We start from the raw sequence: 26,310 nt of genomic DNA, 5'->3' as shown, positions 1-26,310 counted from the left end.
ATTGAGGTATAATTCTTATGCAATAACATGTACCCATTTTAAGCAAACAATCTGATGAGTTTTGACAAGTGTATGTACCAAGTGACCCCCACTACAACGAGGGATAAAACATTTCTGTGACGCCAACAGTTCCCTTGTGCGCCCTTCCTTGGCAAGTCCCGCCTCCAACCCCTGGCCCTAACAGTCTTTTTTCTTTTTTTCTTTTTTTTTTAAATTTTTTTAAGTGTTTGTTTATTTTTGAGAGAGAGAGAGAGAGAGAGAGAGAGAGACAGAACATGAACGGGGCAGGGTCAGAGAGAGAGGGAGACACAGAATCTGAGACGGGCTCCAGGCTCTGAGCTGTCAGCACAGAGCCTGACGCGGGGCTCGAACTCACGGATCGTGAGATCATGACCTGAACCGAAGTCGGACGCTTAACCGACTGAGCCACCCAGGCGCCCCCCTAACGGTCTTTTAATCAGACAGTGCGTATTCTTTTGCGTCTGGCGTCTCTTGCTCAGCGTTCTGGTCTTGAGATCCACTCACGGGGCTGTGTTAGTATTACTGGCTCACTGCTCTTTATGGCTCGGTGGCATTTCATCACATGACTGTGTCACAATTTATCCACTCACCTTTGATGGACATTTCAGTCATTTCCATTTTTGGCTCTCATGGATGAAGCCCACCGTGAACATTTGTGTATACACCTTTGGGTAAAAATCTAGGAGCAACGTTGCCAGATCGTATGGTAAATAGCTGTTTAGCGTCGTAAGAAACTGCCAACTTGTTTTCCAAAGTGGTCGTACCTTCCACGTTTCTGCCACCAGCACATGACAGCCCTCGTTGTTCCGCGTTGCCGATGTTTGTTATTGTAAATCTTTCTGTTTCGCTGTACTGGTCGTTGTGGACCGGTATCTCGTTGTGGCTTAACTTGCATTTCCTTGATGCCTAACGATGTTGAAAATATTTGCGTGTGTTTGTTGGCCATTTGTGTATCTTCTTTTATGAGGTTCCTAAAGTCTTTTGACCATTTTTGAAAATTAGGTTGCGCGCCTTCTGATTCTGAAATTGCAGAAGCACCTATGTGGTCCAGATATAAACCTTTGTCAAACACGTGCATTGCACATATTTTCTCCAAGTTGTGGCTTGTCTTTTCATTTCCTCAGCAGTGTCTTTTACAATTTTTTTTTAACATTTATTCGTTTTTGAGAGACACAGAGAGACAGAGCGTGAGCAGGGGAGGGGCAGAGAGAGAGGGAGACACAGAATCCGAAGCAGGATCCAGGCTCTGAGCTGTCGGCACAGAGCCTGATGCGGGGCTCGAACCCACGAACCGTGAGATCATGACCTGGGCTGAAGTCGGACGTTTATCTGACCGAGCCGCCCAGTGCCCCTCCTCAGCAGTGTCTTTTAGAGAGTAAAAGCTTTTAGCAAAGATTTTTTTAGTGGTTCATGCTTTTTGCGTCTTATCTAAGAAATTTGCTTATTCTAGGGTCGTGAAGAGATTCACCTGTGTTTTCATCTAGAAGGGTTTTTTTAATATATAAATTTAGCTTTTATATTTGGGTCTACGCGCCATTTCAAGTTAAGTTTTGTGTGTGATGTAAGGTAAGGATCGAGATTCTTTCCTAGTGGTATCTGCTGGTTCCATCAGATGGAACCATTTGTTTCAAAAAATACGTGTACGTCTCTTTCTGGATCCTCTATTCTGTTCCACTCACCTGTGTCCTCCTTATGATTATTGTCACTTCCCAGTAAGTCACGAAACCGGGTGGAATAGCTTCTCCAACTTTGTTCTTTTTTCAAAACTGTTTTGACTTTTCTGCATCTTTTGCATTTCCATTTAACTCTTAAGACGTTTGTCAATTTCTACAATAAACCCCCCTGGGATTTTGATTTTGATTGTGTTGGATTTCTATATCAATCTGTAGAGAATTGACCTCTTGACACCCTAAGTCTTCTGATCTATGAATGTAAATTTCTCTGTTTAGGTCTGTAAAAATACCTCTCAGCAATGTTTGTCGTTTTCAGTGGACGTGGATTGCACATATCTTGTTAAATGTATTACTGTGTAGAAAAGGCCTGAGACCACGCCCCTGAGAAAGGTCTTTCTGCAAGGCTGGCCCTTGCTTCTCATCCAGCAGCTTGATTTCAGGAGGATTCCCACAATTCCCAGAACCGATAGGCTGAAGGCACTGTGCCTGAGCTGTTCGTTCAAACGACACGGCTTTGCCGAGCGTCTGGTTTCCTTCTGAGAGTCTGGGGGTTGCTACAGAACACGGGCAGAGGGTGCCTATGTGATCAGCCCCTATAAAAACCTTGGGCGCTGAGTCTGCAGTGAGCATCCTTGATCGACGACATTCCACACATGTGATCACAGCTCCTTGGCCAACGAATTAGGTTCACCTTGTGTGACTCCGCAGGGAGGAGACCCTCGAACGCTTGCACTTGACTTCCTTCAGATTTTGCCACATGAGTTCTTTTCCTTGCTGATTTTGCTTTGTAGTACTTCTCTTTAATAAATCCTAATGGTGAGTGGAGTAGATGCTAAGTCCTGTGAGTCCTAGCGAATCATCAAACCTGAGAGTGGTCTTAGGGAGCCTCTGCCATAGTCCCTAAGCACTTGATGGGTTTTTTTTTTAATGTATATATAGTTAATACATACGTATATAGAGTTTTAAAATTTCACGTTCATAGCAGTGAACAATTACATAACGTTTTGAGCAATATGAGAATTTATTTATACGACACACCTTTACTATCTTACGGTTCCGTAGACGAGAAGTCTCATAAGTCTCGATGGGTTAAAAACCAGGTGTAGGTAGCACCGTGTTTGTTTTCAGAGGATCTCGGGAGAATTTGTTTCCTTGCTCTTTGCTGGTTCTGGAGGCCACATGCCTTCCTTGGTTTGTGGTCCTAATACGTATATGACTTTTAATTAATTAATTTAGAGAGGCAGAGACAGAGGGAGAGAGAGAATCCCAAGCAGACTCCACACTGTCAGCACAGAGCCCACGAACCGCGAGATCATGACCTCAGCCAAAATCAAGACTCAGACGCTTCACTGACTGAGCCCCCCAGGAGCCCCGCGTGACTCTTTTATTGTTGACCTTGTGTACTATGATTTGTTCTAGTCGTCTTTTTGGTGATTTCAGAGGATTTCCTGTTTACATGGTCGTGCTGCAATAAATAAACGTGCCCTTTTTTCTTGCCTTATCATACTTGCTAGAGCCTTCAGTATGATATTTTTGTTTTTGTTTTTGAGAAAAGTCACCTGACATCTTTATTGTTTTGGGTAGGGGTGCCAGGAACTCTTTACCATCACAGGCCTCTGGCTGCACAGAGTGGAGACGGCCCTGGGGTGGCGGTGGCCCTGGGGTGGCGGTGCTCCTAAGGTGGCGTCCACCCCAAATCAGAGTGACACTCGTAGATTGTGTGCCAGCCGCTGCTGAGGTGGCCCGGGATTCTTGTGACGGTGGGCTGCACGCGAGAGGTGGCCGGCCCCGCTGGCTAGATCTCTGCCTCCCGAGCACCGGGACACCTTGGCCATCGGCCCTGGCCCCACGCGCACAGTCCTGTAGCACGAGGGGTTTCAGCCTTCAGATTCTGGGGTTCGGCCCTGAGCGTCTGCCTGTGTCTCCCAGTCAGGAAGCTGGGGCAGTCCCACTGTCACTTGTGGCAGATGGGCAGACACAGTGACAGCTCCTCTCAGGCAGGGGCCAGAGAAGGAGAAGGCCCCTGTGCCCAAGTTTCCCCTTTTCATAAGGGCGGCAAACACACTGGATTAGGGGCCCACCTTACTCCGGTGTGACCTTGTCCTAACTCATTACACCTGCTGTGACGGGATTTCCAGACAAGAACACACAGCGAGCGCTCGGGCTTAGACTCCAACGTGTGAATTTTGGAAAGACGCGTTTCAGCGCATGATCATGGGCTCATAACAGAACCTGGGGAACTTTACGAGGTCAGCATAACGCTTTTGTGTCAGTTTTGGTAGATTGCAGGTTGATGTGTCACTGGTTTTGGAAGTTTTTCAGGCATTATCTCTTCAGACGTCCCTTTTCCGCTCTCTCTTTTCCTTCCAGAACCGCGCCTACCTTGCAGCCTCCTGCCTCATAGCAGAAGCACATGTCTACATTTTCTCTGTCCGCCCCTCCTCTCTCTTTGGGAGTTGGGATGTCTTCTATTGACCTCTGGGCTCAGTAATCCTTTCTTCTGACTTGTCTAATCTGGTCTTAAATGCAGCTACTGAATTTTTAGTTTCACCTAATTGTAGTCCTCCGTTCAGTTTGATTCTTTACATAGATTCCAACTCTCTCGGGGAATTCTCCATATTCTCGTCCATGTTTCTCTACTGCCCCCTCCAATTTTTCTTAACGTATTAATCATATTTATTTTAAAGCTCCCCTTTTTTTCCTACCTCCCGTCTTTGAGTCACCCCCAGGTCTATTTCTGTATCTTATTTTTCCTCTTGGAAAAATAGTCATGTGGTCTTTTGAAATGCCTAGTAATTTTTAATTAAATGACAGCCTTTGTGTGTTAAAAAAGAAAACCCTGTAGAGGCTCCGGATGATGTCATCTCCTTACCAGGCAGACAGAATGGAGCTGATTACTTTCAACCACTAGGGACAGAGCTGCATCCAGTCTGGGTGTGGTTCTGGTTAAGGGTCTGTGCTTTAGTCCCCCAGCTGGAGCCCTCCGGGCTTTCGGTCAAAAGCCTGGGGTCTCACCAAGCCTCTTTCCCTCGTGGGTCCTGGATGCTAAGTCTTATGTTTTTTAGCACGACCTCTCCAAGTCCCGTGGCTGTAACTCTTCCCTCACAGCTGAGGTGGTCTCTCCTCACATTTGTTTCTTGCATTGCTGTTCAGCGATGTGTACTTAAAACTATAAAAGTATTTTATCCAGTAGTCCTGTGTGTTAAGAGTGGGAGTTGAGACCCCAGATCTGGACTGGAAGTCCCTTGAAGGCATGTAAGGGGGCTCATCACCGTCTGCAGTGCTAAAGACGGGTGGGGTTGTGGCCTCGACTCGGGAGAAGGGTGGAGATAGGAGAAATGCCACGGGTCGTGAGAGCAATGGGGGTGGAGAGGATTTTTAAAAAATTTTTTTTAATGTTTATTTATGAGAGAGAGAGAGAGAGAGAGAGACAGAATCCGAAGCAGGCTCCAGGCTCCGAGCTGCCAGCACAGAGCCCGATGCAGGGCTCGAACCCACGAACCACGAGATCATGACCTGAGCCAAAGTCGGACACGTAACCGACTGAGCCACCCAGACGCCCCAGGGTGGAGAGGATTTTGAACCCGTGCTAGCGTCCTCCCCGGACCGGGAGCTGGCCGGGCCACAGGAACGCAGGCCAGGGCGGGATGAAGGAGCACAGAGGGCACAGACTGGAAGGAGGCATTGCCACACGAGAACCTAAGGGCGTGGAGGTTGCCATTTCGGAGGATGTGGATGGTGTCACAAAGTGGGTCAGAGGGGTGAAGACCCCTGGGGGAAGAGGCGCCTTCAGGGCTGAAGACGGGAGCTGAGAAGTTGTAGGGAGAGGGATCTGCATTTTGGACACGCTAGAAGGTCTCCAGGGCCCCACACGCCCGAGACCGAGCGAAAACAGTCAAGAGACAGAATGTTCTGCAGGCGGAAGAGGCCAAGCTTCTCGGGCCGGGCCTCCCCTCAGTGCCTCCTCTGCCCCCGCCCTGCGCCTTCCCCGCGGGCCCGCACTCATCGTCCTGCCTCCGCTCAAACCACTGCCGGCCCCTTCACTGGAGGAAGTGCTTCCTCGCCGCCCACAGGGTAGACTCCAGACTCCGGAGCCTTCTTTCCTCGGTTGTCCGCACCTGGCCCTGACCACCCGTGACTCTGCACGCTCCCCCCTTTCTTCCATGTGGTCGTCCCAGATGTGCCTCAGTGCGTTCTCGCGGGCTGTCAGTTTTGCCGTCCGCCCTCCTGAAAAGCCTTCCCGCTGACGCTGAAGCTGAGCCAAAGTCCTGAAAGCCAAGTCTGTCTCTGTCCCTGGTCCTGGGGCAGCCAGCGCCACGTAAGTTCATGCATTCATCCTACGGCTGACGCCTGTGCTGTGCCTGGGCCTGCACCGGGTGCTGGCCCCGGGCGTTAGAGAGCTGGGGTCCTATGCCGGCCTCTCCGCGAGGCTCTGCACGGCCACTGGCCGTGTTGCTCGGCGAGGAGCGTGACGGAGGTGCGCACTGTGTCTGTTCATCTCTGGAACGAGAATGGATTTAACGCTGACCTGCGTAAATAGACACTTCGGTTGGAGAATAAATTAGCCTTCTTTGGCCTTAGTATAGTTGGCCATGACGGTGCCCTTGGGTGGAAGCTCACTGGACACGGCTGCACGTGCACAGGCCCAGCTTATGGCTCAGTGCGGCGAGGGGACCTCGGACCCCAGGGAGCCGCGGGGTCACAGGAGTGGTGCTAGAAAGGACCTATGAGGGGGGTTGGCCCTTCTGGGTGACGTGGGGAAGGCGTAAGGAAGCAGGGACTTGCTGCTGGCCCTCGTCCGGCCCCTGCCCCGCACCTCCAAACCCTGGCCGTCCCGGGGGAGCCGGGCGTGTGCTCCTCCAGCTCCTTGAGAAAACACTATCCCTGCATGTTACGCTTGGCCATTATTCCGGACTTTCGTTCACCTCAACCGATATTCTCCTTCACCATGTGAGCACCCTGTGTTTCTTCCTCGGCACGAATCCCTGATGGGTCTGTGAGCGAGCACTGAGCGGGTTCCTGCATGCTTAGAGCCCCGGGTAGGGCGGGGCACCTGCTCAAGGAGCCCGCAGCCGAGGGGAGGGGACAGAGGGGAGCCGTGCTGCCTGCCTGGCAGAGTGACAGAGGAGCACGGTGTCACATGAAGCCACCGTGGACTCCAGGAGGGGCCCCGTGGTGCGCAGCCTTGCCCCGGGGAAGCGGGGCCTGCCTGGGGCTTAGGCCGTGCAAGGTCAGGCCTGGGGGTTGAGCGGCGAGGGGACGGGGAGGCCAGCTGGGCAGCCAGCGGGCAGATGGTAGGGCCTGTGTGCTGGGCAAGGAGGGTGCACTTCATCCCACCGGTGACCATCAGAGGGTTTCAAGCAGGCAGGTGGTACGATCGGGGTTTTGGAAATACACCTGGCCGGCAGAGGGCTGGTGGATGTGAGCCCACAGGTAAGCGTGGGGAGGCCTTCCCTGGCAGGGGAAGGTGGGTAGGGAGAGGCCAGAGGGCAGCTGTGGCTCTGGCCTGGGTGGCCGGGGTGGAGGCCATTGGCAACGACGACACAGCAGCAGGTTGGCGGGGAGGACGTACTCGGTTCAGGCCCCAGTCGAGGTGCCTGTAGACACCTTGCGGTGCGGGGGTCCCTTCACAGACGCTGGGCTGCTGGGCCGGTTAAAGGATTGGGTTAATGGGCGGGGGGCTGGCGGGCGGAGGGGCCCCAGGAGAGGGCTCTCGAGCCAGGCTGGATGGGAGGGCCCCGCAGGGGGAAGGCCGTGGTGATCTCAGGGCAGGGGGCTCCTCTGAGGGAGCTGGGCCCTGGGCCATGCAGGAGCCCCTCTTTCGGGGCGTGAGGACAGGGACAGCTGGCTGGCCTCTGGATGCGCAGCCTGGAGCTAGGGTGGGCGAGGGCCCGGAAGTGAGGGAGCAAGAGTGGGGGTGGGGTACCCAGAACAAGCTGGGACTGAGGCGAGGCCAGAAGAAGGTGCAAGAGGCAGGCCGAGGGACCCCACTGGCCAAGCCCCTAGTCTTTGTCCAGCTTTCCGCCAGGGGCTCCGGGCTGCAGGTGTCTCATGGGGACGGCATGGGGAGGTGCACGGCCTCTGACTGAGGCAGGCCCGGGCACTGGTGGGCACGCTGGGGCCTGGCAGAGCCGGACCGTGAGGGGCACCATGGGCCTGCTCTGTCAGTGGCCTGTGCTGCTCCCGGGCCCAGGGCTGGATGGTGAGGGTCTCGCAAGCCCTTCGTCTGTTGTGCAGTTCCCAGGAGTGCAGGGCAAAGTCACCATCCCCTGGCCCCATACTTAACCTCAAGAGGCCTTCAGTTTCCCGTCCCAGTCTTAGGCCTAGACCCTATGATGCGGCTGGGGAGGTGGTGGGTGGGGTGCAGGTGGAGAAGGGTTGGTTGCTGTTCTGTCCTTGAGCTCCCCTTCCTAGCAGGCCAACCCGCTCCTCCCTCTACCTGGTGATGCTGAGAGCTTCTGCCACCCACAGAAGCGGCCGTGCCAGTGACGGGAAGGCAGAGAGCAGAAGGTCCCGTTTATTGGAATTTTAAAGACAGCAAGACGAGAGGAAGGCGCCCTCCTCCCCTGAAATACTCTCAATCTCTCTGCCCTCAGGGCTCAGCACAGGGACAAGATCCTCAGCCCTCAGGCCCCCAGAGGGCAGCGCTCCGGGGCGGGGGAGGGGAGGGGAGGGAGAGGGTTCTCTATGCCAGGCATGGGGGGGGGCTGGAACCGGAGGGGAGACGTGCACCCGCACCTCCTGGCTTCACCCCTCTCCCCTGGGACCTGGTGTCGCCCCCAGACCCTGGGGTGGGCTGGCAGACAGGGCTCATGCAACAGTGAGTGGGCAGGAGGAGGCATGGAGACCTGGCCCCGCTGCCCTGTGGCGGGCCGGAGGGCTAGAAGGGGCCATGCTGGCCACGGCGGGTCCAGACAGAAGTATCTGCAGTATACACACAGGAGGGTCGGAGGGGGGGCCCCTCACTCCCAGGCGGTGCCCAGAGAGAGAGAGGGGAGGTATGATGGCACTGCCACACCAGGGGCAGGGTCCAGGCCATCCAGGCCACCTGAGCGGGGCCCGGGCGCGGGCTACTCCTTGGCGCGGCCGATGATGGTGAGGATGTACAGGAAGATGTTGATGATGTCCGTGTACAGGTTCAGCGCGGCAAACACGTACTCCTCCGGGCTCAGGGACAGCTGCTTGTTCCCCAGCAGCAGCTGGGTGTCCACTGCCAGGAACTGCAGGCGACGGCAACGGGTGCTGTTGAGGGACAAGCCTGCACGCTGCGCACCCCCCCCCAAACCCCCCTCCCGGGGGCCGCCCGCCGCCTCGACTCACGCAGGTGAAGAGCAGGGCGCCCAGCGAGGCGTACACGATCTCCAGGATGCGGTTCCGGATGAAAATGCAGAGGATGGCAAAGATGACCAGCACCACCATGCTCACCAGGAGCACGCCCATGCACGAGGTGAAGTCGTAGCGGGTCTGCGGGCAGGGGGGAGGGGGGGCTCTGGGTGCACGCCCCTGCGCGAGGTGAAGTCCTAGCGGGTCTGCGGGCCGGGGTGGGGTGGGGTGGGGGGCGAGGCTCTGGGTGCCGGGCCCCTGGGAGGCCTCTGGGCCCTCCGCAGCCCTGCCTTCGGGGGGCCCCTCACCTGCATGGAGAAGATGACCACCGTGAAGCAGACGGTTGTCGTGATGCCCACGGCCATGATGACCGCCTCAGTGTTGTAGAAGCTGGCGATCATCCCCACCATGTAGGACAGGCTGACGGTCAGGATGGACTGTGGGGAGAGGGAGCCTTGGGTTGGGGAGCCGCTTCCAACCCCCCACCCCCATCCTCCTCTGGCGGGAGCCCCACCCCACCCCAGAACGTGGGGGCGGGGCAGGGGCGGGGTTACCAGTGCAACCAGGTTCCAGGGGTGCTTCCGCCGGAAGTCTCCGCAGCAGCTGAGGACGATGAGGGAGACGAAGAAGACTGCATAGGACACATAGTACGTCCACACGTTCTCCCGGACGAAGCCCTTCACCTCCCCGACAAAGGTGAACACGGCCACAGTGGACAGCGTCACGGACAGCTGCAGGGTCAGCACCAGGAACACCTGGGGAGGGAGCCAGCTCAGAGCCCCGCCCAGCGCGGCCCCCGCCCTCCCCGGCCTCTTCTGCCCACCTTCCGGATGAAGGCCTGGCGGATGCTCTTGTCATCCCAGTTGGTGGCAGGAAAGTCCTGGTTGTCGTAGTAGGACGGGGGACCCTCTTCATGATAGTTTCCACGCTGAGGTGCTGAGGACCAGGATGGGCTGGGTCAGTGCCACTGGAGGGCACCTAGAGCCCCTGCCTCCCCCCCTGCTTCCGCCCCACTACTCACAGCCAGGGTCCTGTGCCGGGAAGGCCTGTGGTTGTCCGTAGGGGTTGGGGGGAAAGGGGCTCTGCGGATACGGCCCCTGCGGGTAGCCCCCTTGAGGGTAGGGGCCCTGAGGGTAGCCTCCTTGGGGGTAGGGGCCCTGAGGGTAGCCCCCTTGAGGGTAGGGGCTGGGGCCCTGGGGATACCCTGGCTGGCCATATGGGGAAGGCTGGAAAGGGGGCTGTGGGTAAGGGGCCCCCGGGTAGGGAGGCATGGAGGGCTGGGGCCCCCCAGGATATCCAGGATTGGGGGGAGGATAGCTGTCCCCAGACACCAAGAAACTCTTTTCATGGGGCATGGCCTCAGGTTCTGTGGTCTCCCCCTAGAGGAGAGAGAGAGAAGTCAGCCCTGCGGTGACAAGTCCCCGGAACCAGCCACCGCCGCCCCGCCCCACCTGCTGCAGGGAACCAGGACACAAAGGGGGGGCACTCATGACTTTTGCCCCCAGGGCCACTGGCAGCCCAGCCTGAGCAAAAGGATCTGGAGAGCCAGTGGGGACTGGGCAGCTGGGCGCGGGGCCTCACAAGGGGCCGCTCTGAGACGACCCCAAAAGTGGAGGAGGGGACAGATAAGATGATGACTTCGTCGGCTTCGGGATTTTTGGCTTCGGTTGTTTCTTAGAAGCAACTGGAGGAGGTTTATCACCGCTGCTCGCGTCTCCTGGGTCAGAGCTCAGCCCGGGTCGGGGCTGGGGGCGCGGTCAGGGACGTGTGGGGGTGTGCCCGGACCCTCCCCTTCGCAACCCGCCCCTTAAGCAGCTTTAAGGGGCCAGAGCCGGCGGCTATTTCTATCCCAGGAAATCCCCAGGCCATCTGTGAGCAGCGAGAGCCCTGACCCTTGTCCAAAGGCAGGCCCGACCGTCCCTCGCTCCCCAGGTGGGGGCAGCAGGCCCGGATCCGCTTGCCGGGGTGCCTGCCAGGAGGGTACGCCAGGAACAGCGGGGTGCGGGGGTGTGTGGGGGATGGAAGCGACCAGAGGGCGTGCGGGGGAACAAAGCAGGCGAGACGGCGAGGCGGGTGGGGGCGGCGGCCTCGGAGCCCGCACCCAGGGCGGGTGGGCCCGGCGGCCCGGTCGGGGGTGGGGGTGCGCTCGGGACGCGGGGTCCCGTCGCTGCCGCCCCCGGCCCCTGCCGCCCGCCGCCGCCGCCGCGCCCGGCCCGAGCGGGCCGTGCGCCCCGGCGGGACCTACCGACTGACCCTCGGCGGCGCCGCTCGGCTGCGCAGGGCCCGCGCGGGGGCGGCCGGCCCGGCGGCCGAGAGGGTAGCCACGCTGCCGCGCTCGGGCCAGGGACTCACCACTCGCGGGGCGCCTCCGGAACGGTGCGCACGGTGTCCGGTGCGCGACCGCGCGGTCGATGGCGGCTGCGCCCGCACCCACACCAGCACCCGCTCGGCGGCCGGCTCGGCTGGGCCTGCGCCTGCGACTCGGGAGACGCTGCGGGGCCTTGTGACGGGGCGGGGCCGGGGGTGGGGCCGAGGGTGCGGGGCGGAGCCTGCGGCCCGGAGACGCTGCTGCGGGGCCTTGTGACGGGGCGGGGCCTGCGGCTTGGAAGATCCCCGGGCTTTGTGACGGGGCGGGGCCGGGCGCGCGGGGCGGGGCCTGCGGCTCGGGAGGTGCTTCGGGGCCTCGCGACAGGGCGGGGCCTCAGGCCGGGGCGGGGCCTGGGGGCGGTGGAGCCGGGCTGCGGGCGGCGCTCTGCAGGGAGGGCCGGGCTTTTCCCGGTTGGATCCTACCCACTGTGGCCGCCTTACTGGCTCCTTTCCGGGTCCCAGGCCTGCGCCCTGCGTCCCACCTAAGGGTAGGCTTGGGCCGTGAGGGCTGAGACCCTACAGACAAAGGCCTGGTCTGGCCGATTCGGCTCAGGGAGTTGGGAAATGTCCTCCTAAATCTGGCATATGCAGAGTCTGCCAAGGACTCTCTATGCCTCCTTGGTCTTAAAGCAACGCTTTCTTTTTTCCCTTGCCCTTTCGTCCGAGTCTATCCCAAACCCAGAGGCCTGATGGCTTAACTGCTCCATCCTCTCTAGCAACCATTGAGTACTATTTCCAGTGGGGTCCTGGGCCTTTTATCCTTCCTGTCTTCATCACGTCTTTAGGTTGTAAAGGTGGCATTCTCAGCCCTGCTTCATTGCCAGGACTGGAGGCCAAGTCAGCGTCTTCCCTTAGCTTCAGCGGTCCTCTTGACGATGTGCTGACTGCCACAGCCATGGACGATTTCTGCAGCGGTGCCTGGGGACCTTCCTGTGCCACGGTTGGCCTCTCCCAGACCCGCAATGGCCCGGAAGATGTTCTCTCCTGTACGCATGGTGTGCTGGTTCAAAGTTTGAGACCCGCAGCTAGCAGGGGAAGCCCTGATCTCAAACTTTTGCACGTGCTAATGTCACAAACACACCCATCACGGTTGATTCCAAGCTACCACCGGTTTAGCAGCTTGTTCACAAGAATTCCTGAAAGCGTAAAGATCGGAGCTACCCCAGTACGTTGCTGCCAGTGGCCGACCCTCTACGTCAGGGACTCGTGTACTAGGTAGGTTACATGGTACGTTAGCAGGTGATGAGTTCTACGAGAAGGGAAAATATAGAGCAGGCAGGGATAGATTCAGGTTCTGTAGAACCAGAAGCTCATACAATTTGAGGGGCCCAATCTGAGAAAAAGAATTAAAAAATGACCCATATGAAGTTGAAGTCAGGGCCTCGGATGGGGCCTACGCAAGTCAGAGGTCCTTAGAGACTTGAGGTTCAGGTGAAATCTAACAATAAGGGTGGGGTAGGGGAGTCATGGGGGTGGGGGTCGGGTGGGAGAGGCCCATCCAGGCAGAGGGCAGGGCCCGTGCATGGGTGCTGAGGTAGGAGTGATCTGCTGCCTTGGAAGAAGAGGATGGGAGATGGGGACAGAGGGGGCACTGGGGCCTGGTCAGGCAGGGCCTGGACTTCGGCTTTTGCTGCGAGTGACTCAAGCTGTGGCGGCCGTTGTGGCGCTTTACGAGGCTCACCCTGCCCTCTCTGTCGGGGATGGATAGTGGGGCGTGCAGGAGTGGCAGAGGGAGATTAAGAGGTTCGGGCAGGGATCTGGGGAAGCGACGATGGAGGCACAGGCCAGGGACGCTCGGTGGGCAACTTGAGGTGCAGGCTGGGCAGGTCCTCAGCCCCCTGGGGGAGTAGCAGGTGCCGAGGGGTAGACGGGAGGCAGGAGATGGAGAGCAGTCATGGGAACAACTCTGAGAGGCCGAAAGCAGATGGGCCGGGGGTGGGGGTGGGGGCAAGAGTGGGTGTGGATCTAGGGGTGCAGCCTGGGCGAGGCCCGGCACTGCCTTGGGCCCTGTCTGTCTCTCCATTTCCCCTGCAGCCAGCCGTGTCAGCAACGCGCCTGCCCCTTCTAGGTTAGCCACGATGACGACGAGGGCAGTGATGGAGTCGGATGGGAGGACCGGCAGGTGCACAGACGGGAGAGCCACAGGAAGGCGAGCAGAGGACGCAGAGCGTGGCTGTGCTGGGAGGGGCAGAGGACTTGCGGGCCGAGGACAGGAGCCGCTCGCCTCCACTCCTGAGGCGTGAGGCCTAGTCACCTGCTAGGTGTGAGGGCTGAGCAGTGGGGTCTGCAAAGATTTCTGGAGAGAGGCGCCAGCCGGCCTCAGCCAGGAGCAGGCCTGGCCACCCAAGGGGAAAGTGACACCGAGCTTGAGGTCCCTGAGTGGGAGGCAATGACTCAAGACCCCCGGCTGCACTGAGTAGGGAGAGTGATTGGCCATTTTGAGGTTCACAGGGAGAGGCCAGTGGGAGTAGAGGACCCCCAGGGGCCACTCCCCACGCCCCACCAGCCTGTGAGCTGCCTTGGGACAGATGGGGCTAGTGGGCTGAGCTGAGGGGTCAGACCTGGCCACACCTCCTGGTCAGCCAGGGGCTCTTTGCAGGCACAGGAGCTGGGGGGAAGGGTCCTCCAGGAGGGGCCTGCCTGGAGGAAGAGAAACACCTGGGAGGCGGTCCCCAGCCCCCTCTCCCTTCTCTCCGGTGGTTTCACTTTTGTTTTCCTGCCCCAGGCCTTCTGCCTGCAGAGCCGACTCAGGAGTCCTGTCTGAAGGCAGGGGCTGGGGCAGCTCAGGGTCTGGGGAGTGTGAGATTACCCGCTTCAAACACACAACGTGATAGGGGGCGGGGGCACGTCAGACAACGCTGCTGAGGGTCCTGGAAGGGGCTGGAAGGAGCAGGGTGGGACTGTGGCGCCACTACCCTTCCCGCCGGTCAGGCCCCAGGGATGCGGGGACGGGGGTGGGGTGGGGGGGGTGGGGTCCCCACCCTGTGGGGTGGTCACAGGGAGGGGGGTGGGGGGGGAGGGGTGGCGGGTAGCAGCGGAGCTCCGCGGGCTGCCCCCTGATATCGCGGACGAGGCGCTCGTGCTCTGCCTAAAGAAGCCGATGCTGGGGGTGGGGGACGGGGGGACCCCTGTGCGGAGCTGGCGGAGACCCGGCCGAGGGGGCGTTGGCACTTTTCAGGAGCCGGCAGGTGAGGGGGCGGGCGGAAGGGGCAGCCTGAGCGCCCTCTGCCGGCTGCGGGCTGCCGGCCCGACGCCCCTCTCCGCCCCAGCGAGGATGCAGCGAGGGTCTGGGCCTAGGAGGGGCGCATGCTCCCTGGTGCCGCCGTGTTCCCTTGCCCTCTGCTGTGCACCCCAGCGCCTGGAGCCGCAGAGCCAGACCCTGCTGCGTGCCACGGGGCACCCAGAGCATCCCTGCCATGCCCTGGACAGCCCCGGACCAGACCGGGTCCTGGCCCAACTGCCCCTGCCCTTCTGGGGGGGTGGGGGTGAGAGGCAGGACTGGGGCGGGGGTGCCTGTTGGGGAGATGCTCTGAGCCGACTTGCACCCTCCCCCATAGAGGTCCGCGTCCTGGGGGAACAGGCTCGGGCCCCGGCCCCGGGCCTTAGGGGGCTGAGGTGTCTGTCCCTGGCCTGGGTGCCCCAGGCCTGAGCTGTGTGTGTGTGTGAGGGGGCATCCTCCCCGCACCTGCTGCTGCTGCTGGAGCTGTACCTGGAAAGTGTGTGTTGCGGTGGCAGGGGGCTCCTGGACACCACTGTCTCCTTCCAGCACTGGCAGGGGGAGTGGGGCTAGGTAGACTGAGTGGCCTACCCCTCCCTATCCCTCACACCGCGATGGCCCTCTGTCCTCGCCTTTCCCCCAAGTGGCCCAAGTGGTTCTACACCAGGACCACCCGCTGCAGGAATCGGAGCTGAGCCTCCTCCCCCATGAGCCTGAGAATCTTGCCAAGGACACCAGTGGAGGGGACTGCCCGGTCGAGTTGGAGCCTGGGGCCACTGAGCATGCTGTCCTGGAGGCCGGAGGGCCAGCAAGGGCACTGAAGGGTGCAGGGACGGTGACCCTGGGCTCTGAGGAGGCACCGGCATAGGTAGGAAGGAGCCTTTCTGCAGACAGGTCCTCTAGGGTCTCTTGGAAAGGCTGGGCCAGTCCGCTTAGGGCTCGTGGGGTCACTGGGACATGGGGGCTGGTGAGCCTGGGGCCAGTGGGCTCTTCAGAGGAGGCAGGGCTGATGAGCCCGGGGTCTGTGGGGTCTCCAGGCCCAGCGGGCCCCATGGAGATTGCCCCAGGGTCTCTGGAGCATGTGGGGTGGGTGAGCCTGGGGCCTGCGGGGCCACCAGGGTGGGGGTGCTGCTGGGTATGGCGCTGTCCCTGGAGCCAGGAACCATGCCTTTCATACAACTTGGCCACGAGGACCTTCTTGCCGGCCTGGGACGTGTTGCTGTCTTCCCGGTGGGAGGGCCAGATCTGATGGGCTTTCGGGTGAGTGTCCCAGGAGCATTCCTCACCTTTGGCTCTCCTCCCACTGGAGGCTCTGGATACCTTTCCGGTGCCCTGAGCCTGCAAACCGCTCCCCTCCTACCATGGTCCTACAGCTCTGGGGAGCCCTGGCCCCATGCCAGGGGGCGGAGTAGTTTCTGCAAAGTCTGCTAGGGGGCAGTGTCTGTCACGTGCTGAGCCCGAAGGCCCAGAGCAGGGCCAGGCTCCTGGGTGGCCCGGACCCAGACCAGCGCTTCGGGGCCGGGGGCTCAGTTCCGATGTGTCTTTGGGACAGAGCGTCTGGCCAGGGCTGCCCTGGACACAGACCCTGAAGAGGTAGAGACAGAGGCCGCCCTGCCCTTCCCCTCTCCCTCATCACAGCCCCAGGTGTCTCCCCCACTCTTGCTCAGGGGCCTGGGCGGGGTGGGTGCCTTTGGGCCCTGACATTCCCTCCTGAAAGGTGGACCCAGTTTCCAGGCCCCCTCTGGCCACTCCCACACCCTGTGGCCCCAGACAGTACAGGCAGTGACTGGGGGAGCATGACACTGGGGACCCCAGCACATCCCATGGCCCTTTGTTGACCTCACCATCTACCTTGCCCTACACCCGCACCCATTTTGTGGCCCTGCGCCCGTAACGTTCTCCCCACCTTTCACTTGAATTATCCTTTCCTGCAGCCGCACCCTGGCTGGGCTTGGCCACTGACCCAGAGGAGGTCCGAGGGCTGATAGCCACCCTGGAGGACCCCGTTGGGGAGGGCTGGCCGCCTCCAGAGCTGGGGACAGAGAAGCCTGAGGGGGAGTCTGCACCCAGGGCCGGGAGGGGCCTTCGCGGCTGCAAGCGGAGGTGTGCTGGCCGCGAGCGGTCCCTGGAGCTTCAAGGCCGGGGGGCCCAGCAGGAGGACGCCGTGTGCCGCAGTGAGCCCTGGCCCTCTCCTTGCTGGGTCCCCTGTGTTGGAGGCAGAAGATGGGCTCCCAGGTGGGGGGCACTGGTGGCCAGGCCTGGCTGGTGGCGCGTGTGGCCTTTGAACAGGATGGGGGTAAGCCGGAGGGGGCACTAGGGGCGTTAGAGGTATGCCTCCGGGAGGAGATGGCGGGGTCCTGGGGGGCATGTCGCCTGCAGAGCTAGACCCCGTCTGGAGCGGTGCCGTGGTGTGAGCACTGCCCTTGACGGTGACCGCGCCGTCCTCCATGGTATTGGGACACAGCGCTGCGGGCTGGCCTGCAGTCAGCGTTTGGCCTTCCTCTTGGCAGCTTCGGGCCCCCCCCCCCGCCCCGTGAGGCTGTGCCCCGGATGGGGGAGGGTGGGGTGGGCCGGCCATCAGGGTCCAGTGCTCTAGCCGTGGCCCGGAACCCCTTCCTCTCCGGGCGTCAGCGCCACAGCAGAGGCTGAAGGGGCCCTTGGACGGGCTGGAGTGTCTTCCCTGCCCCCCCTGGATGCTGCTCATGGCAGGGTGCGCATCGACTGGTCAGGTCCACGCTCTGTCTGGCTGGCCTCGTGACCTCCTGGGTCATGGCCACCACTTTAGCCTGGCAGAGCCTGCGGGCTGACACTCTTGCCTGTGTCGGGGTTGGGGGACGAGGCAGCATGGGGCTCCTGAGCCCTGGTTCCTGCCCAGAAGGTTTCCACAGTCTGGGGGGGGGGGGGCAGGATCTGACAGGCCTGAGCCCGGGGGCCCATTTTGCTGATTACGGCTGAGGACAGGCCTCTCCCTGCGGGGTTCCTGGTCTGAATTATGGGGTGGTGACGCCATCTCGCGGCTACCGTGAGGATTGCTCGTCCCACAGACAACGTGCCCGGCGCCGTTCTGGGATCTTCTGCCTGCCACAGCGTCTGCCCCAGCAAAAACAGGGCTCGCTGCAGTATTTTTACTTGCCTAGATGTGGAAACTCTGAGCGTGGGTGTGCCTCAAAGACCGGGAGCCACCGGTGGGGAACCAGCGCCCCGAGCTGACAAGCAGCAGGACGAAGGGTGGCCGCAAGGTGAGGGCAGGGACCGGACTGAAAATGAGCCGCTCACTTAGGAAGGAGGGCAGGTCGAGCGCTCACGGCCCGCAGACAGGCACGCGGGAGGGGACTGTGGAGCCCGGCTCGTCCCTGAGGCACAAAGCTGCGGCCCTCCCCCGACCTGGCCCAGACACGCGCCACCGCCGGCCCCACCGCTCTCCTGCAGGTGAGCACTGTAACTGGGTGAAGTGCTTTCCCTCTAAAAGCGGAGGCCCCGCTGCCCTCACCCCTTCCTCCTCTGTGGGTTCAGTTCCTCACACGCACGTGACTCTGCCAGAGAGCGCCTCTGTGACTTTACGTGGTACACTCGAACTTCCTCCACGGAGGACGAGGACAGTGGGCTTCCTTCCCCTCCTGGGTCTCCCCTTGCCTCTTCCATCACAATCTGGTCAGGTACGTTACTTTTATGATGTCACCAAGGCTGACCGACGTCATCTTCTGTCTACCGCCATCACGAGGCTCCGTGTTTGGGCCGTACGGTGATGGACAGAGAGCGATAATGAAAAAATATTCACCGTTAAACCACAGGGGCAACAGGGAACTGAACTCCTAGTTGTTACAGCTGTGTTGCATGAAAGGCTACTCTAGGGCTCAAGGACTCGTGGCACTTAATTTTTTTTTTTTACTTTCTTCCTGTTTTCTGGGGTGTGTTCGGCGGCCTGGCCCCTCGTTCCCTTCCTGCAGATTCTTCACCTGCTTAGTAGAGGTAACTCCTTGGGTGGGTAGTAAATATCCTAGACTCTTAAATCTATTTTGCCCTTCACCGTTACAGGTCATTTGCATCTATCAGTTGATATTGGAATAACTCCCCCCACAAATGACAGTTGCCGGGTGTTTGAGACCTTCCTGTGACGCTGAGTATGTGCCGCGAGTCCTCGTGTCCCCGAAACTGTGCTGGTTTCCTCCCACAATGTCTGTAGCATCGCTGGCTACGGCATTCAGGGTCAAAGTGTTTCCTTCAGATCTTTGAAAGACAGTACTCTTTTTCTTTGCTCTTAAACAGTTTGTTTTTTGGAAAGCTAAACAAAAATCCACTTGTGGTCTCTTAGCGTCAAGCAGTTTTGTGACGAGCATGTGGATTTTTTCCCAAGATTTTTGCCCCGTTTGCGTGTAGACTTTGGGTGTGTGTGTGTCTGGAGACTGGCGAAGTTTTCTTTTGCTTTGAAAGTCGGGGCGCCTGGGTGACTCAGTCGGTTAAGCGTCTGACTTTGGCTCAGGTCATGATCTCACGGTTCGTGAGATCGAGCCCCGTGTCGGGCTCTGTGCTGACAGCTCAGATCCTGGAGCCTCCTTCGGATTCTCTCTCTCTCTCTCTCTCTCTCTCTCTCTCTCTCCCCCTCCCCCACTAGCACTCTGTCTCTCTCTAAAATAAATAAACATTAAAAAAAAAAAAAGACAAAGTGTGACTTGCAAAAAAAAAAAAAAAAAGTTGAAGGTTCCCCAGCAGGTAGGTGCCGGGGATGTGTCTTTCTCGGCCCTCCGTGGATCCTCTCCATCGGCAGACGCCGCCTTCAGCACAGGGAAACTCCTCCCTGCATGCCCTCACTTGCTGGCCGCCACCTGTGCCCCGTTTTCTCGCAGAGGCCCGGTTGTGCAGGCCTTAGACCCCTGTGTGGGCCGCCCTGTCCCCACGGGGCCCCCACCGCTGGCTCCGAGTCACGCCCCCCGACTCCACTTCCTGATCTCGTCACCCGGTCTCCCCCCTGGACTCAACTCAGACATTCCATTCTCCGTGTTTTCAGACCATTTCCTTTTCACAGAAGTCAGTCTTGTTTCACGGATGTGATATTCTTTTGCACCCCCCTGAAGAGGTGAGTCAGAATTTCTCCAGAAGCTCTGTCTGGGCCCCTGAACTGGCCCCCCATGGCGGACAGCGGTCTTCCCAGTGCCGAGAGGTCCAGGACAGGCCTCGGTGTTCCAAGGGAAATCCTGTGAGCAGTGGGCGCCTAGCCTAGCTTTTCTCTGCAGGGGGCCCGGATGTGGGTGCCGAGTTCTGGTGGGTGCTTGGGTTTGCCCACCCGCAGGCCTCGGGGCCCCACCCGGGCAGCCAATGTCTGCCTGGCCTCCGCAGCCGGACACAGCATGATTGGAGCCGCGTGGTCTCCCTAGACCCTGGCTCCACCAAGAGAAGGCTCTTGATTTCTCAACTTTTGTTGGGGTGGCCCAGCAGGTAGGGCAGGAGGCTCTCCGGAGAGCCTGGCCCTGACTGGCTTCCCAGCAGGTGGAGCGTGTGTGGCACCCGCTGCGGCGGTCTGTGAGAGGCGGCCGGTTGAGCGGGTCCTGTACCTGTCACGTGGTGTGGGCAGTCCTTGAGCTGACATCTGTGCTCAGGCTGTAGCTACTGCAGCCTCAACAGTGAGACAGTGAGACAGGGCGGTGGGGACGCGGGCTCTGCTGATGCCTGGCGACCCTGGCCCTCAGCTGTCCCCCCCTCCTCTCACAGGCACGCTCTTTGGGCAGGGGAGCAGGGTGCCCCTCCCTGTCGCTTCAGGACGGCTACTGGCCCCCCAACGCTGACGGCCACAAGGTGGTATTCGGGCACTCTTGCTGGCAGGTGACGACAGGCAGGGCCGTTGAGGCCTGCGGGTGCCCCCTCTGCGGGCCCCTGGCACTTGCTCCTGGGCTGCCTCCACCGGCCCGGGATCTTGGTCACCTTTCACACCAGGCTCCCCCAGGGGACCCGGCTGGGCTCTTGGGCCACTCTCCAGCCACCTAACCCTAGGGCCCCCTCCTCGCTCGGCCCAGCAGTCCCTGGCGCCCGGCTCCCCCGCGGCGCACAGCCCTGCTGGCCCCTCGGCTGCCTCCGCTGCCCCCGGGGGCGCCCCTGCCTCCGGCTGCTGTGCGTGGACAGGTGGTGCCGGCACAGAGGGCCAGGGCTGTGTCCCCGCTTGGGGCCGACCCAGCCGCCAGGGGTCAGCAGAGCCCGGGAGGAGGGTGGGCCAGCTCGACACCGCCCACCCCGGCCCGACCTAGCCCGAACGCAACTCCGTTGTTTGAATAAACGTGTTTGTGAAACCAGGCGGCGGGGCCTTCGGGAGCTCCCGGTCACCCCCGCCCCCCGCTTGGGGGGGGCGAGGGACCTCGGCGCGGCTGGAGGCGAGGGCCGAGGGGCAGCGTCCGTGGCTCCTTCGAGGTGGCCCCGGGCGACGGGCCAAGGCGCGACCCGGCGCGCACCCCTGCGACCCCACGTCGCCTTAGTGTCACGCACGCTCTCCGACAACGTCTCCTTGCCGACCGGCCCGCCCAGTACGCACGGGGAGGGCTGCGCCTGGCGGGAGGGGCGAGCGCTGCTCCGGCGCTGCCCTCCGAGCCGGACGCGCGTCCCAGCCTCGGTGAGGCCCCGGCCCCGAGCGCGCTCGGGCGCTGCCACCGCACGGGCGGCGCTCGGCAGGGACCGGGGCGGGGCTCCGGGCTCGCTCCGCCCGCACAGCCTCCGCGGCTCTCCTGGCCCAGCAGTCGGGCTGCGGCGGCCGAGCCTAGCCGAGCTGAGCCACCAGGCACGTAGGACCGGGGCCGGGATGGAGAGGCGCGCAGGGTGCGGGAGCTGCGGGGTGGGATTGGGGGGGGGGTGCTCTGCAGGAGCAGGCGTCGCGGAACTGGGGTTGCGTCGCGGCCCATCCTCCCTCGGGACGACACCACCTCTGCGCGCCCCAGACTGCGGAACTGGACGGGCGGTGCCCCGAGTGTGGGCAGGAAAGGCTGCCGGGGAGGCGCGGCCGGCAGCGGGGGGCCGGGGCGGCGGGGTGGGGTGGGGGGAGCGGCAGAGGTGCCGGAGAGCAGCCTGTGGGGGGCGGGTGGCCCCCAGCTCGGTGCCCGCCGTCTCCTCCCCAGCCCTGAGCCCAAGGGCGGAGGCACAGAGCCCACATTGTGCCCCCACTGCACTCCACCCTCCGGGACAGAGCCCCATTCACCTCCCGCACGCCAGCGCTCCGGGGACCGGGAGCGGAGCAGCGGGCACGCGTGGGTGTGCGTGTGCCCCGGCAGCCGGCGGTGCGGGCGTGCATGAGGCGCTGGGCGGGCTGCCGGAGGGGAGGCCGGGCTCCTGCGGCCCACGCCGCTGCGGCTCCAGATATTTATAGGCCTTCACTGCGGAGACCGAGGTGGGACCGCACGGAGCTGGGGGCGGGGAAGGACGATGGGGGTGCTGGAGGCTGAGGCTTGGAGCTTGGAGGTACAGCGCCAGCGACCAGGGGCCGGGGCCGGGGTCCTTCCCTGACGGCTGGCAGAGGGAAGGGAGTGCGGTCCTGATGGTCCGGCTTGCCTGCTGATCGGAGGTGTAGAGGGGACGTCCAGGTTCGGGTGGGAGCCAGTGGACGCTAGTGTCTGAGTGGTGGGATGAGCCCCTGGGTGACAGTGTGTAGGTGCCAGTGTCCTGGTGAGAGACAAGGGAGTGAGGTCAGTGTTGGAGGAGGGGTGTCTTTGTGTGGGTGTCCCGGAGGTGAGCTGGTCGGATCGAGGCCAGTTGTGGGTGGGAGCAGAGAGTTGTCAATGTCTGGGATGAGGGGGGCGGTCGGGATGAGGGGGGCGGTCAGTATGTGGGTGAAGCGGGACAAGGAGGGGTGAGGGTGGAAAGGGTGCGGTCAACGTCTAGGTGAACGGAGCGGCTGGTTGGTGTGCGGTATCCGCCTAAACACAGAGGGTGACCCCTCCCGCTCCCTCTCCAGGAGGCCATGTCGGCCGAGGACCACGAGGTGCGGGCAGTGGCCGAGGATGCCAGCGGAGGCAGCAGCAGCTCGCCCAGCCCCGGGGACACACTGCCCTGGAACCTGGGGAAAACGCAGAGGACCCGGCGAGGTGGAGGTGGCTCCGGGGGCAATGGAAGTGTCTTGGACCCTGCTGAGCGGGCAGTCATCCGCATTGCAGGTAACGCCGAGCGGCCTCGTCTGTCCGATTCGGACATTAACCCTGGCTTGTTGACTGAGCTGTTGCTGCGCGCTACCTGCGGGCGCGGAGAGAGGGCGGGCTGGTCCGAGGGCCCCGGTCTGTGGCAGGTGATCGCGGGCAGCGCAGCGCCACCTGCTGGCACCGTCTTGTCAGCTGCAGGAGGCCTGAGGTGGCGACCGCCGCAGGGGTGCCATCATTGGCCTCGCAAGGAGCCAGGCCCCGGATGCCCTGACACCTTCTTGGGCTCCTGCGGGCAGAGCCATCTTCCGGGCCCCTTGGTCTGCTACCGCTGGCGGTGTGTGGAAGCACACAGGAGCGGGAGAGGAGGGGCCGCCCGGTTGGCTAGCGTTGCAGCCCCCCGGGGGGATTCGGGGTCCTGCCTCGGGGCAGGCGGGTGGGAAAGGCCCAGTCGAGGCCCCTGAGAGTGTGGAGCGGGCGGCTGGGGAGTGGGTGACCCAGGGCTGGCGGCCATCAGGCAGGATGTGCTGGGAGAGGGAGGAGCCAGCTGAGGGTCTCCCCGACAGTGGCTGCGGCTCTGACCCCCTTCCTCTCTGCGGACAGAACGATGATGAGGGCACCTGGACGGGACGGCTGGCCCCTGCAGGAGGCCCGGAGGGCACCCTGAGGCCGGTGGGGACAGGCCTGGAAGGCCAGCTGTGGGGCAAGGACGGGACTGGGGGCCGTGAGGGGTTGTGGGTGGAGACACAGGCCAGAGGTCAGGGAGATGCCCCAGGACAGTGGGTGCGGGCGCAGGACCCGCCAGGCTTCAAGCGTCACATACGGATTTGAGGGATTTTTACCCACTGGACAGCAAATCGTGGATGTCCTTCTCAGGCCTGGACCTTCCTCGGGGTCAGCCTCTGCCCTGGGGGAGGGGGGGACTTCAGCAGTCCCTGCCAGGAGCTGCGCTGCCGTCAGGGCCGCAGGGCGCGACCCTCGCGCACGACCTTTGTGCTAGGACGGATTCCGTGACCGATTCTGGTCACGGGGTAGCAGCCCTGAAGGCTGGGGTGCAGTACTGCCAGGGGCGCCCCACCCGGACCGTTGTCCCCCCGGGCGACCGGGTCTGTGCCCATTTCAGGGGCGGGAAAGAATTTGTCTTCTGTTTTTACCAAACGTTTTGTTTTCTTACCTCCGCAAATCGCCTATTTCAGCCCTTTCATACTTACATGTTTCGTCTTGGGGGCTCTTTTTACCTCGAAGACACCAAGTCCTCAGCCTCGCGGCGGGAGGGCGGAGGGGAGGGGCGCGCCGGGGGGGGGGGGGGCAGCCAGGTGAGGTCGCCGGCGGGGAGGGGCCGCGGGGCCCGGGACCCGGCCGGGGGCGGGGAGGGGCGTGCGCCCCGGGACGCGCGTGGCCCCGCGGCCCCGAGCCTGCCCGGCGCGGCCCCGGCCCCAGGGCCCCTCGCCCGGCCCCGCCCCGCCCGTGGGGCATCCTGGGTGCGGGGGCGGGGCGGGGCCGCCCCTTTGAGCGGCGCGCGGCCGCGGGGACAGTGGCCGCCGGGGCTGGAGGCCGCTCTGCGCCGCCGCGTCCCGCGCTCGGGGATGGCCGCCCGGCTGCCGCCCGGCCCGCCGCCCGACGAGCTGGACTTCATCCAGGCCTACGAGGAGGTGCGGGAGAAGTACAAAGGTAGGGCCCCGTGCGCCCCGCGGGCGACCTGCTGTCCGGCCGGGGCCCCGGCGGGTCCTCCGGCCTCTGACCCCTTGTCCGCGGCCGCCGGTCCGATCGCCGCCCAGCCGGAGCCCGGCCCGCCCGACACCCGCAGGCTGCGGCGCCCGGCGGAGCCCCCGCCGTCATGCCCTTAATAGGGCATCTCGCGGCGCGGGCGGTGGGGTGGGCCGCGCCGGGGCGGGGGCTCGCGGGGCCGGTGTCCAGTGTCCCCGGTCTGAGGCCAGCAGACACGTGGGCCCAGGCTGAGCTGTGCGCTGCCCCTCGGCAGGGCGCCGCCCCCGCGTGGGGTGGGGGCGGCGGCGGCCACACCTGGCAGTGGGTCACATACTTGTGGCCTCTCCTCACCTCCCCAAACTGGCCAGCACCTAGACTGACACCCTCCCCTGGCAAGGAGCTCCTCACAGCCCTTCTCTGTCCCCTGGGGCGGGGGGCAGCTGGGGGCTGGGGAAGTCAGAGCAACCCTCTCTTCCTCCTCAGAGAAACTGGCTCTGTGGCTTTGACAGAACCCCTCCCCCTCCCCCTCCCCCCTCCACGGGGTCTCTGGACCTGCCCAGGGCCTCACTGCGGTCAGCTGCCTGGGTCGCTCTAGCAGGCACCAACGTGGCCCTGGCTCCTGGCCCACAGAGGCTTAGGGCCCTGAGAGTGAGTGGCTGGAGAGGGTCGAGGTGGGGGCCGCGGGCAGAGCTGACCAGAGCTGTTTCCAGCTCCACGTGGCTGGTTTTGCTGGCTCTGACCCCAAGGGCAGCTCAGGGAGAGAGGTCCTGCTAGGGCCTCGCTCTCTACCCACTGCCCTCACCCAGGCAGGGAGAGAGGGCTCACAGGGCCTAGGGCTCACCCCTGCCCGGCCACCCTCCCCTCACGGCCTTTGCTTGATCTCTGGCAAGGTGGATGTGCTGTGTGGTTCTCCAGCTCGTCTGCCTGGTGCCGGTAGAGGTGATCCTGTGACAGTGGGCTCCTGAGGGAGGGGGGTAGTTACCCAGAGGGCCGGCCGGCCGCTGCTCTCACCTTCCACAGCTGGCCTAGCCTTGGGCTGGGGGTGGGGGTCCCCCTGGAAAGGTCCCGGGCAAGGAAGCAGCGGCCCGCGTGGGCCACAGCTCTCTGGCATACCCTGGGACAGACTGTTTATGAACTGGACACTCCGGTGAGGATGCCTACACAGAATAAATAGTGGCCCGTTCCAGAACCTTCCTTGATATGATCAGGTCGCAGAGGTGCGTGCGGTTCCAGAGCCTGTCCCGGGCATCAGTCTGCGGCATCCTGGGCTGAGTAGCCGTGTCCCCTCTGCTCCCTGGGGTGGAGGCCTGCCTCCCAGGAGTGAGCGCTGACAGATCCCTGGGGGTCCCATCTCGGCGCCCGTGCTCCCTGGACGCCAGGCTTGGTGTCAGACACACGGGGCTGTCTCAGTCTGTGTCCGCATCCTGGATGTGGTGGACAGAGGTGAAGAGGGCAGAGGGCAACTCTCGCCTGGCTCTTGCCTGTGGGCGCAGGGGCACCTTCCTGAAGCAGCCCTGCCAGTGCCATGGGGCAGTTCCCCGGGCGCGTGTGGCTCCGGCGGCTGAGCACTGCTAAAGTAGGGTAGCAAGGCGGGGGGGGGGGGGGGCGTCCGTGCAGGTCTGGGAGTCAGGAGAACTTCTGCGTCATACGAGGCACCCCTGTGACTCCTTAGCCCCTCTGGGTGAGGGACAGGGGGTTGCCTGTGGCCAGGCCAGGGCCACCGCCAAGGCCAGGAGCAGCCTAGAGACAGCCAGAGGTGGCTGGGCCATGGCCGCAGGCCTGACCATTGTGAGCCCCTTGGACCACGGAGGACTGAGGCCCATCCTGTCCCTGGAGGTGGAGGGCTTCCCCCAGTGAGGGAAGGAAGGCATGGCGCCTGATGTCAGCCAACGTGTGG

At 62.2% G+C, this 26,310-nt stretch overlaps 3 protein-coding genes across 8 annotated transcripts in view; 2 read left to right on the top strand and 1 right to left on the bottom strand.

Annotated features, from left to right (window-relative positions):
- Positions 1–8,195: 8,195 nt before the first annotated feature.
- GRINA (glutamate ionotropic receptor NMDA type subunit associated protein 1) lies at positions 8,196–11,504 on the bottom strand. Its single transcript, XM_011291510.4, has 7 exons — positions 11,370–11,504; positions 10,039–10,396; positions 9,841–9,953; positions 9,572–9,772; positions 9,326–9,454; positions 9,015–9,158; positions 8,196–8,914 (listed from the first exon to the last, which is right to left on the bottom strand). Exons 2-7 carry the CDS (start codon positions 10,370–10,372, stop codon positions 8,765–8,767), a joined length of 1,071 nt encoding a protein of 356 aa, XP_011289812.1. The 5' UTR covers positions 10,373–10,396; positions 11,370–11,504; the 3' UTR covers positions 8,196–8,764.
- Positions 11,505–14,419: 2,915 nt separating this feature from the next.
- Positions 14,420–21,870, top strand: PARP10 (poly(ADP-ribose) polymerase family member 10). The gene is given in 13 exon segments (XM_045049776.1): positions 14,420–15,169; positions 15,246–15,483; positions 15,485–15,558; positions 15,561–15,727; positions 15,730–15,861; positions 15,975–16,099; positions 16,101–16,299; positions 16,502–16,769; positions 16,772–16,983; positions 20,263–20,398; positions 20,401–20,469; positions 20,472–21,365; positions 21,764–21,870. Coding segments are annotated over 13 exon segments (3,306 nt in total). The 5' UTR covers positions 14,420–14,484.
- PLEC (plectin) overlaps positions 21,234–26,310 on the top strand; it is a 56,016-nt gene continuing 50,939 nt past the window's right edge. For 3 of the 6 annotated variants that reach the window (XM_045050001.1, XM_045050000.1, XM_023248171.2), the window contains exons 1-2: positions 21,234–21,361; positions 22,529–22,727. In XM_045050001.1, the coding sequence (XP_044905936.1) occupies positions 22,535–22,727 (193 nt within the window). In that variant the 5' untranslated portion in view covers positions 21,234–21,361; positions 22,529–22,534. Of the gene's footprint in view, positions 21,362–22,528; positions 22,728–24,225; positions 24,378–26,310 lie in introns of those variants that run through there. The other 3 variants (XM_023248191.2, XM_023248185.2, XM_023248182.2) reach the window with 1 other exon arrangement.

The sequence above is a fragment of the Felis catus genome, chromosome F2 (assembly GCF_018350175.1).
Source record: "Felis catus isolate Fca126 chromosome F2, F.catus_Fca126_mat1.0, whole genome shotgun sequence".
In the NCBI taxonomy this organism is placed as follows: domain Eukaryota; kingdom Metazoa; phylum Chordata; class Mammalia; order Carnivora; family Felidae; genus Felis; species Felis catus.
The sequence above is the reverse complement of the archived record's forward strand: the minus strand, read 5'-3'. Positions and strand labels throughout refer to the sequence as shown.